This window comes from Ovis canadensis, chromosome 12, assembly GCF_042477335.2.
Source record: "Ovis canadensis isolate MfBH-ARS-UI-01 breed Bighorn chromosome 12, ARS-UI_OviCan_v2, whole genome shotgun sequence".
NCBI classification, from domain to species: domain Eukaryota; kingdom Metazoa; phylum Chordata; class Mammalia; order Artiodactyla; family Bovidae; genus Ovis; species Ovis canadensis.
Window position 1 is genome coordinate 60,192,662 of NC_091256.1, and position 14,939 is coordinate 60,207,600.

At 55.1% G+C, this 14,939-nt stretch overlaps 1 protein-coding gene across 5 annotated transcripts in view; it reads right to left on the minus strand.

The window, feature by feature from the left end:
- Positions 1 to 7,060: 7,060 nt before the first annotated feature.
- PRDM16 (PR/SET domain 16) overlaps positions 7,061 to 14,939 on the minus strand; it is a 338,117-nt gene continuing 330,238 nt past the window's right edge. For 3 of the 5 annotated variants that reach the window (XM_069544866.1, XM_069544865.1, XM_069544869.1), the window contains 3 exons: positions 14,190 to 14,420; positions 12,945 to 13,119; positions 9,391 to 11,789 (listed from right to left, as the gene is read on the minus strand). In XM_069544866.1, coding sequence (XP_069400967.1) covers positions 11,655 to 11,789; positions 12,945 to 13,119; positions 14,190 to 14,420 — 541 coding nt within the window. In that variant the 3' untranslated portion in view covers positions 9,391 to 11,654. Of the gene's footprint in view, positions 11,790 to 12,944; positions 13,120 to 14,189; positions 14,421 to 14,939 lie in introns of all 5 variants that reach the window. The other 2 variants (XM_069544868.1, XM_069544867.1) reach the window with 1 other exon arrangement.

A 14,939-nucleotide genomic window follows, 5' to 3' on the forward strand; every position in this document is an offset into this window, starting at 1 on the left:
CTGCAACAGTCCCTTAGATGGAGTTTCAAGAATCTGGCTTCCTGGTGCTGCAGGAGGTGCGGGAGGCTGGGACAGGTGTGCTGGGACAGGGCTTGAACTAACCTGCCTGTCTGCCAGGCAGGGGCCACACCTCCCCCCCTCCATTTTACCTGCCCTGTGTCACCCACCACCCCAAAACCCCAGCTTCACACCAACCCAGGGCGGCAATAGCAGAGCCCGCTCTCAGCATACTCAGGGACTGCCTGTGGCTTCCTCCCATCTGTGTGTGTTGGGTGAGGGCTAATGGCTTACCTCTGTGGGCAGAGTCCTTCGCCCTGCGGCCACCTGGGTGGACAGACTGCTTCCAGGCAGCTCTTGGGAAAGTTGGGCACGTGCTTCCCTCCAGAGGTCATTTTGGGTACTACACCACAAGGCCGAGAAGGCAGAAGTGAGCAGTTGGAGGAGTCCTGGAGGGTCTTGGCCGATGGGGAGAGCCAGGCCTGGAGGGTTCCTGACCCCTACACGACGCTTTCCTTTAAAACCTTCTTTCAGAACCCGGCTCGGTCATTTCATGGTTCATCCTCCCACCTGAGGCTGGCCTCTGGCTAGCTGAGCGTGTGGTTGGGGACGAGGGACCAGGATCAGATGGCTTGCCTATCTGGGCCTCTGCTGTAAAGCAGAGATTAGATGATGGCACATGAAATAACCCAGCATCCATGCCCAGGGCTGATGGCTGGAAAGAAACAGCTTGAGGGTCTTGTGACGGGCGTGGGGAGAAGGACCCGGGGCTGACCGCACAGCCCTCTTCCTCTGCTCATCTGCCAGTGGGGGGTGAGTCTCTGGAACTCTCCCACCCTGTGGCTGGGACCCAGGGTGTGCGGGGCCGGGTCAGCCCAGAGCAGACGGCCCTTTCAGCGGCGCCCAGGCTTCTTTCCCGCCCCGGGCTTCCAGGCCGGCTGTTCCCTGCCCTGAGAGCTGAATGCAGCATTGATGTACCCCCTATGTGAAAAATGGGTCTTTGCAGGTGTGATTGAGACAGGAGCCTACCTGATTAGGCCCCAAATCTGATAAGAAGAGGAGAACTGGATACTCAGACAGAAGGGAGGGGTCCGGTGTGGATGGAGACGTAGGTTGGAGTCGTGTGTCTGCGGGTCGAGGATGCTGAGAAGTTGGAAGAGGTGGGAAGGAACCCCTCCTAGAGACTGCCCTCACCTTGATCTCAAACAGAGCTGGGAGAGGATGTGTCTCCGTTGTTTTGTGGTCATTCATTGCAGTGGCCCAGGAAGATGACCAGCCTCTCTCATCTCGTCTCTGCCTCTGACGAGCATCCTCCTTGGCTAACCTGTTTCTGCCTTCCTGCTGGCATGCAGGCTTCCCGGGGTGGGGGGCTGGTCTGCCCATAGAGGGCAGCCTGCACCCTGCTCCTGTGTGCCGGGGTGCCTCTGTGCCTGGCCTCAGGGCATCGTTCAGCAGGCCAGGAGGAGACGGGGCAGCACCGATTAGATGGAGCTCACCCCACATGTCTGGGCCTCACCAGCCTGGGGACATTTTCAGCCTTGAGAATTGAGAGGAAGAGGCCTTGTGAAGGCGGCTCTTGTGTGGCCCTGGGGTCTTCTCCCTCCCCGTCCCCCATGAGAACCTTAGAGGGGACACCACTGGCTGTCACAGGCTCAGGGCCTTAGCTCTGTGCCAGCGTCCTGGGGGCGGAACCTGCATACTGATGGTCACCCCTGGAAAGTAAGATGTGGGTCAGCTGCATGCCCAGCTTGCCCAGCACTCACAAAATGAGGGGTTTCCCGAACCTCTGGGATCATCAACCCCATGGCTCTCGGGATTTCCTACAAAGAAATCGATGCCTGCTGTCTGACGGAGTCCCTTTCCTATGGCTCCAGGGTGTCCTGTGCTCCAGGGTGTCCTGTGCTCCAGGAGGTCTTGCTCGAGTCTTCCAAACTTTTGCTCAGTTGCAGGGCCACAGCCCAGAGAGGCAGTGTCCTGAGGCCAGCAGCCCCCCAGGAGGCCTTTTGGTTTGACCATCCTGGGTGCTGAGGGCGAAAGGGGCAGTGCCCGCTCTCTCCCTACCTCCCTAGCCGCAGGGAAGGTGGGGGCTGGAGGACAGGGCACAGTAGGTCTCCTTTCTTCTCTGGGCCTGGCATCCAGCTGACCCACCACTCACTGCAGTGTCCCTCCCCTCGGGTGCCTGGTCCAGCCCGCGGGCAGCTGGGAAAGGTCTCATTGACCTTGAGTATTGGGGCAGCTGTGAGTGGGCCTGAGGACAGAGGCTCTTCTGTGTTGGTTGACTGGAGGCCCAGTCTGGGTGGGGTCCACAGATGGACACAGGGGCGGTGCAGGGGCCGGGCTGCTGGGCAGGGCCTGGCTCCCTCTTTGGCCCATAGGGGTGGCCTTGCTGAGCAGGAGGCTCAGTTCAGGGAGCACACGGTCACTTTGTCTTGTGGCCCAGCTAACAATTGGGCCTCCTGTTAAGGTAGCAAGTGGTTGTTACCTCCTATTAAATGCCTACTGTGTACCAGGCTTCCTGCATCACCTTCTGGAATTCTTACAGAAACTCCCTAAGGTGTCAATGTCTCCCATTTCATCCAGAGGTCAAGTGTCTGTGCTTTATTACCTGGCTAGTGAGTGACCTGGCCAAGAGGAGAGCTCAGGCTTATCTGAGTGCAAAGCCCAGGCCCCCTCTCATAATTAGGGACTATTTAAGGTTTCCAAAGAGGTAAGGCATTTTAAAAATGCACTTATCTGCTCCAATTGAGAACTCAAAGCATTACAGACATTCCAGCTGTGATGATGCAGCTCCCACTGTAATCAATAGAAAACTGGGCAAAAATAAGAAGCAACTGTTGTAGTCGTCAACAACAGGTAGCAGGGCTTAGTGGTAAAGAATCTGTCTGCCAGTGCAGGAGACGCAGGAGTCACTGGTTCAGTCTCTGGGTGGGGAAGATCCCCTGGAGGACGGCATGGGAACCCACTCCAGTACTCTTTCCTGGAGAATCCCACGGGCAGAGGAGCCTGGCGTGCTACAGTCCGTACGATTGCAAAGAGCTGGACTCAGCTGAAGCGACTGAGCACACAATGTGGCCGAGAACAGTGGGGGTCGGGGGAGGACCCAGTGAGGTGAGCCCCACACCTGCCCAACTTTCTTCTGAGAGGCAGGACAAAGCAGAACACAGTGGCTTCACTGAGCTAGCCGAGGCAGGCAGAGATGGGGTCAGGGAGGATGAGGGGAATGGGCCTTGCAGGCAGAGCCTCAGAGGGAAGGCAGCAGTGCAGAAAAGGATTTTGAGAAGCCCCCAGGGCCAGCCTGAGTCTGGTCAAATGCTCTGCTCTGTGTGCAGAATGAGATCCTGGAAGCTGAGCAGAGAATAGCTCCCAGCATCCACACAAGCTCGGAAACACTTGATAGCCAATCACCAGGATCAAGAGGCCTCATGCAGCCCAGGGCATTGGGGATCAAGGGGCCTTGTGGACCCCAGGACATTGGCTGGAGATCAACAAAGCCCACATCTTAGGTGAAGGTAAGCTTACATCTTAGGTGGAAGGGGCAGAGGCTGCTCTACATCTGACAAACAAGAGTTTTTGAAACAAGCAAAGACCAGGCTGGCCTCCAAGTCAGTTAACTGCTTGTCAGCATGAAAATTTCTTAAAAGAATGCAACAAACTCTGAGGTCTCAACCTCCAGCACCCAGTGAAACATTAACAGACACGTGACCTATAAGTGTGAGAAAAAGCAACCAATAGAAAGAGACCCAGAAACGACATAGATGATACAACTAGCAGGGCTTCCCTTGTGGCTCAACTGGTAAAGAATCTGCCTGCAATGCGTGAGATCTGGGTTCGATTCCTAGGTTGGGAAGGTCTCCGGGAGAAGGGAAACGCTACCCACTCCAGTATTCTGGCCTGGAGAATTCCCTGGACAATAGTCCATGGGGTTGCAAAGAGTCGGACTCGACTGAGCAACTTTCGCTTCACTTCACTTCATGAAGGGTGGCGCTAGCGGTAAAGAACCCATCTGCCAATGCAGGATATGTAAGAAATGTGTGTTCGATCCCTGGGTTGGGAAGATCCTCTGGAGAAAGAAATGGCAACCCACTCCAGTATTCTTGCCTGGAGAATCCCACGGACAGAGGAGCCTGGTGGGCTATAGTCCATAGGGTCGCAGAGTCGGACATGACTGAAGTGACTTAGCACACATGATAACTATTCCAAGGATATAAGAGAAGCCTTGAACATAAAAGAGAAAGTATAATGTATAATGAATATGATCAAAAGAAAAAGAATGCTGAATCAAATGAAAATTCTAAAGATGAAAAAAATATTCAAGATATGAACATTTAAAAACATACTGGATGGAGTCAACAGATTAGATACTACAGAAGGAAAGATCAGTGAACTTGAAGACAGGACCACAGAAGTCATCCAGAGCTCCAAGGCCTGGTGGGCGCATGAATCCAGGGGTTTCAGCTGGATCCTAGGAGAAAGAGCCAACTACCTCCCTTGGGATTTTGGTCCCCCAGCCTCTCTGTTGGGCTTCCCTGGTGGCTCAGATGGTAAAGAATCTGCCTGCAATGTGGGAAACCTGGGTTTGATCCCTGGTTTGGGCAGATCCCCTGGAGAAGGGAATGGCTACCCACTCCAATATTCTTGCCTGGAGAATTCCGTGGACAGAGGAACTTGGCGGGCTACAGTCCATGGTGTCTCAAAGAGTTGAACATGACTTAGCGACCTTCACTTGCACTCACAGCCTCTCTGTTGGGCCACAGCTGGTGCTCGGGCCTCCCTGTCTTATAACCATGGAATTCTGTCTTCTCTGCCCTGAAGCTCTGGAGCAAACTCCACCTCCCTTTCCTGAATGGGTGTAAGTTTTGGGGAGGATGTGGCCCAGCAGTGCTGTGCACAGCGCTCTTCCCTTAGTGAGGACCACAGTGCAGGCTGTGGCCAGCAGCTACCTCCCGCCCCAGAACCCTGCTCTGAGCATCTTGTTATTCTGGGCCCCTCTTGCTAGTCCATCTGTTCCCACGAAAGCCAGCCTATGTCTAGCCATTTCACCCTGAATTAAGATACTTTTTGATCTTGGGGAAGACTTTGGTTGCCCCAAGAAATGAAGTTAACGATTCTCAAAATAGCTTCTCTGCAAATAACCAACAGGCTCACTTGGCCCAGAATGAATCTGAAGGGGAATTCAAAAGCAACTCTTTTCCCAGAAAACAGATTTCTCATTGACACAGTTTTCTCCTGTTGATTTTCACCCCCCTTGTTTCCAAAATGGAAACTTTTTCCTCAATCTTCCCTGCCAGGAGCTGGGATTCAGGGAGACAGCGTTGGCTTTCCAGCCTGTTCTCTGTGCCTCTGCTCTTTCCCTCTGAGGTCCCCTGACAATAGGGCTCTTATCAGACAGGCTCCTGTCCTGGGATACTCCTCTCTCTTCCAGGGTGGAGGGCATAGAGTAAGGCTGCTGGGCTGAACAAAGATGGGAGCTCTGACCCCTGACGGCAGCCTGCCTGGGGAGCTTGGGAGGGCATAACGGGGTGGGCTGGAGACTGTCACTCCAGCTTGGTGAATGGCTTTTGGAAGTGTGGCCATTCACCAGTTCTGTGATTTGCATCGTTTGTCCTCTGAGAATGGAAATTTATTTCTCAAGCCATCCCTGTGCTTGGAACTCCAGGGCAAACCTCATATCTGACCACAGGATTCAGATCACAGGATGACAGTCACACCAGGGAAGAAAGCACCTTAAAATGTTTAACTGCTTCCCCCAACCAGTGCTATCCTGGAGACACACATACTTGATGGTGTGAAGAAAGTGAAAAGACTCAGTACCCAGATCTGGGCCCAGGGATCTTGCTCCAAGGTCAACTGCAGTTTCTTCCCTCTGGTGGCTATGAGATGCTGCCATTTAGAGGAACCCAGGCCTTGCCCCATTCTGTTACCTCTCTTAGCGCAGGTTCAGCCCCCTTCAGAGGCACTGGAGGTCTCAAGATCCATGTTGAGTGAGCGTTCTTACAGCAGACCACCCATCCATCATCTATCTGCCCATCCATCCACCCACCCACCCACCCATCATTCCATCCATCCATTCATACGTGGATCCACCCACCTATCCATCATCCATCCACCCACACATCTATCCATACATTTATCCATCCATCCATCCATCCATCCATCCATCTGTCCATCTACTATCCACCCATCCATCCATCGTTCACCTATCTACGCGTCCATCATCCATCTATCCATCCATCCACCTATTCATCCATCATCTACGCTTCATTTCTTTGTGCAGCCTGACAGATGGGCCCCAAGAAGGAATGCCTGGGTTCACGGAAGGAGGGTGCCCTGGGGGGCTATGTTTGCTCCGCCTGCAGCCCTGGCCTCTGCTCTGCCTTGACCCATCTGACCATTGCTGGTGGGTCAGGCTCAGGCCCTGGCTGGAAGCAGTGTGTGGGTCAGACACAGCTGAAGTGGAGGGCTGGCTGGTGCGGAGGTCTACTCTTAGAGGGGGGCAGATTTGGGGCTGGCCTCATAGGATGGGCTTCTCCTCCATCAAGAGGCCCTGGTGGGAGTTCATGGGCATGGGCGCTGGGGGCAGGGACATGTTGGGGTAAGAATACCTGGGGGCAGTTTCATTTGGAGGTGGACACACCAGTAGGGTGCCATGCCTAGAGGTAGGCCCACCTGGAGATGGGCACACCTGAAGGCCACTATGATCGAGAGTAGAAACACCTGGAGGCTGCCACACCTGGAGCAGGGCACACCTGCGGGCCATACCTAAAGGTCACCTTGTCCTGAGGTGGGCACACTTGGAGGAGGGCACAGCTGGAGACCAGCACTCTCACTACAAGGCTGTCCTGGGTAGTTGGTGCCCTCTCTGAACTTGTTCTTTTCTGGAAAACAGGAACAGCAAGGGGACCTGCCCTGGGGCTGATACAGGGGGATGGCACGAGGGGCTCTCCATCAGGGCTGGTGAGCCTCCCCACCAGCCACGCCCTGACTCTTGAGTCTGTTCTCACCATCCCTCCCCAGCCCTCTGAGGCCTCTGTTCTCCCTGAGTGAAGCATGCAGGCACAGAGGCTTAGAAAAGCACACAGATTTATTGCATATCAATCTCATGTATAAATTCATTGTAGCATCGGAAAGATTACATTTGGTATACAGTCCTAGTCTACAGCATCAACCTCAAAATCAGCTTCTCCTAGGCTTCATCTTAAAGACATTTCTCTACACACGTACATTTGTCTTTATCACAAGCATCATCAAAATGAAATCTGCAGAGTCACTCTCTGAATGATTCCTACATTTGATGTCTTTTCCTTTCCTTCTCCCACAGCGATTTCCATGTTAAGAACTGCGTCTTCCATGTGGGCAGTTCAGGACTCCTAGTCTTGAGGACGCAGACTCTAATCACATATTTAATAAGTGCATCTATGGGATTTTCCTTTTCGTAAAAATTTCACGAACAGACACAATAATGACTACACACGAGCCATGCAGTTTACTTAGAACAGAAGCAAATTTACAATCGGGGGACGTGGGACATACACCAGCCTCCTTCTCAATGGTTTTTTTTTTAAAAAAAACATTATGGAGAAAAACCAGACATTTACACTTGACTTCTTTTCAACACTATACAGCTCTAAAAGAAAAAAAAAAAAAGAAGAAAAAAAACTGAATCATAATGTAACGATGGCAAAGGATGACATGGACGCACGGGTTTGGAGTGTCACCAGCGTACGCGTACGGATGCCCTCAGTCCCGTGTGGACACGGGGCTCAGCTTCCCTCGTTTGGAGGAGAACGAGGAAGAGAGGTGCGTGGAAAGGAGCCTTCAGGATAACTTTGTTCGTGAGTGAATTGCACATCTGGAAACATAAGCTGCCTTTTCATTCTATCTACTTTTACTTTTTTTTTCCCCCACAAGTGGTAATACGAATCCGTGGCAGAAAAGAAAGAAAACATAAACACTGGAATGGCAGGAGGAGAGGGACACTCCTTGGCATCTTGTGAGGACGTCTTAGTCACAGTATCACTCATCGCTACAGAGACATTCATGGCTTTTGAGACCCGGCTGACCTCCACCGACCAGGAGCAGCTGTGTCCCCGCGTCCCCAGCCGGGAGGGGAGCGAGGTGCCCGGCTCCCCGTCCATTCCCCCCAGCGCCCCAGGCAGCAGTGCGGGGTGCTCTCCCGGGGGTGCCGCCCTGCCCCTCCCAGGACAGCACAGTGAATAAGCTCAGTAGATTTCAGTCACTTGGGCAGTAGTGGGGGGAGGCTGGGGCCCGGGGGCGCCACAATCCAGTGCTTTGAGGCTTCGGGGCTAATGCAAGGGATGTGTGTTCAGGCAAGTGCTTTGCGAATGTTCACTGAGGAAGCAGCCAGGGTGCAGAAGGACAAGGGCCCTCAGGGTTTCCAGGGCCAATCAGTGTCTGGGTGGACTGGCCGCACTCTTGGCATCGTATGGGCAGTCTCTCATGCCCACCCCAGTCACTTATCCCCACCCCAGGGTTCCAGGTGGGATGTAGAAATGCATGCCTCTGGGTTCCAACCCGAGGCTTCTGGGTCCCCCTTATGAAGGGCTGGCTGGCCAAAGGGTTATCAGTCCTGGGGTCCTACCCGCTCGTCCTGGGAATGAAAGGGTTGGGCCCGAGGTGGGAGTTGGGGTCTGAGGGGCAGAAGACGGAAGGGTAAGAAGGCCTCCTTCCTAATTTCCACTTGGGGGTGAGAGTCAGCAGTCCAAAAGGGGAAGCAGACGAGGCTGGAATGAAGGGCCCTGGCCCCGGCACACTAGCCTAATGGGGTTCCTAGTTTACAGCTCTGAGTCTGGCCACCAGCCCAAAGATGCATTGGTTGGCCAGCCAGCCGCCAGTTGCATCCGTGCCATGAAGCTGGGCTCTCGGAATTCTCCAGCCCGAGCTCCCAGGGCCTCCAGGGCGTCCCCCTGGGTCTGAGCAGGTGGCTGGTGCTGGAGCCTGGGGGGCAGAGAAGACCTGGGGAGGGACAGCTGACTGTGGTTGGGACAACACTCAACTTTGAGGCCAGGTTTCATGGACCCACCAGGCGTAGGAAATAAGTGCTCTTTTTATCTGAGGGTCCAAGGACAGAACCCTCCCCGCCACCGAATCTGCCAAATGCCCAGGCTGGAGGAGAAACTGGGCTTACTCGAATCATTTTCAAGAGGGACAAAAAACAAGACTTAAAATGTGTAGTCAGGGTTCTTGGGGATGGGGAAGGAAAGAAAGAAAGAGTCAGAGTTTAAGGAGATCAGCTGCAGAGAGCCACCGTGACCGTCAGAGAGACCAGAGGTGAACAGAAGGGATGGGCTGCAGGGAACAGACACTCAGGCCTCCACCTGCCCAAACATCCTGCTTTGGACAGAGAGAGTCAAATCGCAAAAAAAAGCACACACCTTATTGTTTAGCAGAAGAAATCATATAATTTGGGTTTACAGAAATGGGGAGGTGGTATCTGAGGTTGACTTTCCAAAGGGGTCCCATCTCGATTGAGGGAGAGTTGGAAACTGCAACACACCAGGTGGGTCCACTAGGGGGGTGGGGTGAAGGATGCTTCTGAGGCGGTGTGAGCAGCCGTGTCTGCAAATCCTTGTGGGTGTGGCTGCGGGCAGCTCCTCTGCCAGCAGCTTCTCTGACCGCCCTGGGGGCCACGTTCCAGCCTGTTCCCACGTGGAAGGCGCTCTGAGTGGTACCTTGACCGGATCCGGGAAAGGCCAAATCCTTTCGCTAGGATCTGCAGGTCTGTGCGCTCTTGGGGATCCCCATCCACAGGTCTCCACTGTGAAGCCGAACCCCCAGTGCCCAGGCGGACGATTGTCTTGGCCTGGAGCGGCTGGACGGTTGGCCACTCCATGACCGTTTGTATTTTCACACATTTCTTAGGGCAACTTGGGTGGGTTTTTTTCTCTTCTTCTTGGGATGCTAGTCTTCGTTTTTCTTCCAAACAATAAAAGAAATAAATAGAGCACTTGTCTTAAATGCAACTGAAACTCAAATTTAACAAAAACACATGATTGTCTGGAAAACGGGCAGCAGGATTCATTGGGGGGGGACGTGGGGTATTTGGCACATTAAAAATCGCCCCACTCCCTGGTTATTGATCACACAACACACAACCTTATTACACGGTTTTGGTCCTTCACTAGATACTTATATTAACATTATTTCTTCACAATAAGAATGTCTAATGCCAAAAATACTGTTAAGGAAGAAATAAAATAAGAAAAGAAATGAATTAGAAAAAATTACAAGTTATATACAGATTAAGGTCAATTCCATCAGGGAAAAAAAAAAAACAACAACAATTATTCGATATTGGCCCCTATGGGAATAATTTAAAGCCCATCGAGTGGAGAGCAGCTGGGTCCTGGGAGGTGCCGTCCGTCCCCTCAGGGCTGTGCTGTCTTAGCTCTTTGTGGAGGTCGCACCTGGACTCCCGTCCTTCTGGAGCCGGGTCCCGCCCGCCAGGAACCCACACAAAGAGCAAAGTGGCAGTTGTGTCCTGGGGTCTCAGGTGAGCATGGAGCTTGGCAGCCTGGAGCAGAGGAGCCTTGGAGTGCACCCCACGGCAGCCCCTATGGGGGTGCCCACCCCCTTCCCCTTGTCCATCCACAGGGGGTGGGGTGGGTGGGTGCTGGAGATCCCAAGATGACCAGCGGGCCCTGCCTTCTGCAGAACGGTTGGGGGCAGGGCGGAGGGGCTTGGCCACTTCTGCGCTGGGGACCAAGTCCCTGCTCCGACCTCCCCCTGGGTGGGGGACGTGGGCACGAATCCCATGTCACACAATGACAGGCACATCTCTGAGTCCCAGCCTTGGGCCAGCCCAGGACATCGTATCTGATTCCAGGCACAGTCTCAAACTGCTCCCGGGAGTGGGCTCCGCCCCTCGGTTCTGGGGGCAGGGTGCCCAGAATCACCTTGGCTTTACAAACACAGTCAGGGATAGAAAATCTCTCCATTATCTACAGTATAAAGAACACCCCCAAACGCAGGGCTGGGTCCCAGGCAGGTTTGGGTTTGCAAAGAAGCTGAGATTTCAAAGCAATGCAAAATTACTTTTAAAAAACAATTTGCAAGTCACTTTGTGATCTTTTTTTAAAAAATACTGTCTATTTTTAAAACCACATGCTTAAATAGACTCTGTCGTCAATAAGATTACCAAAAGGATCATTCTTGTCATTTTCTTTATAAAAATTGTCAGGGCGATTCCCTCCTTAGAGCACGCCCAGATGTCCATTCCCTCCCTAGATGCCACAAGGCGCCCGGGAGAGGCCCACCAGCCTCGGTGTGGGGTTCAAATCCCGTCCTTGCCCATGGGGTTGACTCTGTGAGGCAGCCCCCAGTGCTGTGCCTGGATAGAGTGAGCTGTACCATCTGAAAGCCGTTCTCAAGACTGATGCTTAGAGCCAGTGAAACCCTATGATGGCTCCAAGGATGCCGGGTTCTGAGTTTTCATTGCAAAAGTCAGAGTTGGACCATGGAGAGGGGAACAGACGCTGAGGAGTGGTCAGATACAGGTGACAAGGAGGGGTCTCCTCGGCCCCAAGCCACACAGGCTCCCAAGGCCCTTGCCTCCGTCTTCTGCCATGGAGATTTCTGTTGGGAAGTCGGGGTCCCTGGTGGCCTCACTTGGACTCTGACCCCAGCCCCTCTCAGGCCGGTCAGAGGTGGTTGATGGGGTTAAAGGCTCCAGACTCTGGCGTGGCTCCCGCGATGTTCAGCCAAGCGTCCAGAGGGCCCTGGGAAGAGGCGTGGAGAGGAGCATCCTCGGAAAGGGACAGCATCATTGCATACGCCTGGATGGAGGGGAGGGTACACACAGGACAGAAGGTGAGTGTTGTGGGGTGGGTCCTGTAGACCCCAGGCCAGCCCAGGCCTTCCCGGCCTCCCACTCCCTCCCACTGACCTCAGACCCAGAGGTGAGGTGGGGGCAAAGGTGTTGGGGGCTGGCCTGCAGAGGAGGCATCTTTGCAGAGGGCCACTAAGACCCTCAGCCTCTTTGGGGCACATCCGCCCTCGCATGCGCCCCTATATCCCTGGTGATCAGCACGGATTCACAGGCAAGCATGCTCTTCAGGGGGACCAGGGTGCTGGTGGTTATAGATCCCATCAAGGAAGCGCAGGCCCTGCCTAGTGGGCTCTGTCCGGTGTGGATGACCACGGTGGTGGCTAAAAGCTATTTCAGGGACGTGGTGTGCAGCACTTCTGAGCTAAGAGTAGACGTGCCTCTGGCCCAGAGCCCAGCTTGGCCCCCAGAGCATGAGTGGATGGGACCCGGGGCCACTCAGAGCAGGTGGGGCAGGGTGTGTCCACCCAATTTCACACTCCGGACAGGATTAGTAAAAAGACGAAGACAGACACGCAGACGGTTTTTGCTCAGACTTGGGTGAGCTGCGGAGAGCTGAGTGGAACCCCAAGTCCCCCAGGCTGAAAATAAGCAGGGTCCTGCAGCCCCTAGGCTGCGGGTGAGTCATGCCAGCCAGCCTGTGCCCTGCTGACTCGCCATAGCTGCAGCTTGGAGCCCGTGACCCCGATGGGGGAGCATCCCTTGAGAGGACCCTGGGCTACCATCACTCCTGCTTGGGCAGAGGCAGAGGGAGGCCAGTGCAGCCACGAGGGCACTGCCGGTGGACACCGCCCTCCAGGTACGTGAGGGCCAGGACCCACGTGTACAGGAGCACTGTGGGACTGGGGAGGCACCCTTGTGAGGGTCTGGCTCTCGTTCATCTGCTTTCAACCTCTCCCCACCCTTGCTTTCAGGGAAAGGGAGTCATTTGGGGGGTCTCTCTAGCCAAAGCAATGGGCATGGGAGGGCTGGAGTCCTGGGTGTCCCCCATGCAGACATGGGATGGCCACAGAGAGAAGGGAGACGGTCCCTGATCGGGGAGGCACAGCTGGGGCCTGCCATCCAGTCTGGGGAAGGTCGGGGGCAGGCTCTGGTAGGTACCTACCTGGTTCTTAGCCTGCCTGTACAGGGTCTGTTTTAAAGTCTCAGAATCTAAGGTGGAATTAAGCACATCTTTAACTTCAAACGTTTCCTCAGCTGTTCTGCGGAGATCCAGCCCCTTCCCAAAAGTCGGCATCGGCTCCAAAGCCAAGAGACTGCCTGGTGGCTCCTCAACACACCTGCACCAACGACCGGAGAGGGGCCTGCTGTCAGCCTGTCTGGCCTCGGCCACCTCTCTGAAGCCCACGGCCAGCTCCGTGCCTGCATGCACACCACAGCGTCTCCACGAGCCACATGCACAGGAGACAGACACATGGACACACAGACACGTGGATGGAAGCCACATGAATACAGGAAGGTGATGGGGGACGCAGAGGAGGTCAGTGCGTGCACACACATTGCAAGCACAGGCAGGGCGCCAGGCCCCTGGGGACAGAGCACAGGCTGGGAGCAGGGCAGAGGTCTCGGTTCCTAAAGTCTGGGTTGTTCTGGGGGGCCCACTTTCAGGGCCCAGAGTGGGAGGAAGTGGGCCCTCTCTGAAAGGCCCGCAGGATCTGCCAGCCACCCCCAGGAGGACCTTGAATGCTGGTGGCATCACTGCTGCTGAATGTAGGCGGTGAGCAGTGGGGACGCAGCAGGAGAGGCTCTCCTCTGCCAGCTTTCAAAATCATTGGTGCTCAACCCCCACCCACAGCCTGTTGGAGACAGACGTCACTGCTCCTGGTTCTGCAGGGCCAGAGACCACCCATGGGTCCCTGATCAGCTCCTTCTCAGCCTTCACCTGCCGTGCTCTGCTTCTGGACTGGGTGAAGCATGTGTGCGCATGCACATGTATACACACACGTGTACAAACATGCACCCGCATGTGTGCACATGTATACACATGTGCCCACATGGGCGAGGGCGTGTGCACAGTTGCACATGTGGTGTTCACACATGTGTGCGCATATGTATGCACACACACGTGTGCCTGTGTGTACATGTGCACATGTCCACACGTGTACGTGTGTGTGCACATGTGCATTGTGTGTATGTGTATGCAGGTATGTGTGCATGTGTGTGTGTGAGTTTGGGGCCTGGTCTCACCCTGACCTGTGCACAGAAGCCTTTGCAGTGGAAACACCTACTGGGAAGGAGAGAACCCCGCTGGCAGGGTGGACGGTGTGGGACTGAGGTCACCCCCTCAGTGCTTGCCTGTCTCCCTGCCTGGGGCCCGGGCACTTGGGGCCCGCAGAGGGCAGGTGCCCACCTTCGGGTGTGGTCAAAGCCCACGGCCAGGGAGGTGGGTGGCTCCTCATCCTCATCGTCCTCGTAGGCGCCCTGAGGCTCGGGTGTGGGGGATGCGGTGTCGTCCTGTGACTTCCCTGCCAGGCTGTCATCGTCCTCCTCCAGCTCCTCCTCCTCCTCCTCCACGTCCTCTGGCTTCCTGATGGCCAGGCCAGGGCACTGGGAGGTGCCATCTAGGTTCTGGACTTCTGGCCTGAAACGACATGGAGGGAGCTGACCACAGATGTCCTGAGGCAGCAACTTGGTTCCAGCGGCTCCGGCTCCCCCCCATCCCTGATGCCCCCAGCCCCCTCTGACGGCAGCCTGCCCTTCTCAGTCAGAGCTGGGGTTCTGAGCGGCCCGTCTCTGTCCTCGGCTGCTGTTCCGAGTGATTAAAAAAGGGACGGGCACCTGCCCAGGACCAGGATGAAGCTGGTCAGCAGGCTCCCGTCATGCTGGCGTGGACACGGGACACTCAGGGGTTCAGGAAGGGCGCTACAGCTGGCCTGGCTGGCAAGGGGTCCTGGGAGCTGGCACTGGGCTTGGGCCCTGCATGAGGGGTGTCCCTGGGGAGGCTCAGAGTGCGGGAGGTGTGTGGTCCCCTCCTGATGAGTGCCCGCTCTTCCCCATCCACCACGAGGGCACGAGGACTGGGCGGCCCTCCGCAGATGGGGTATCTTAGACCTGGGGCTCTGGGCTGTGTGGACTGGGCTGTTGTTGGCAATGGAAACCC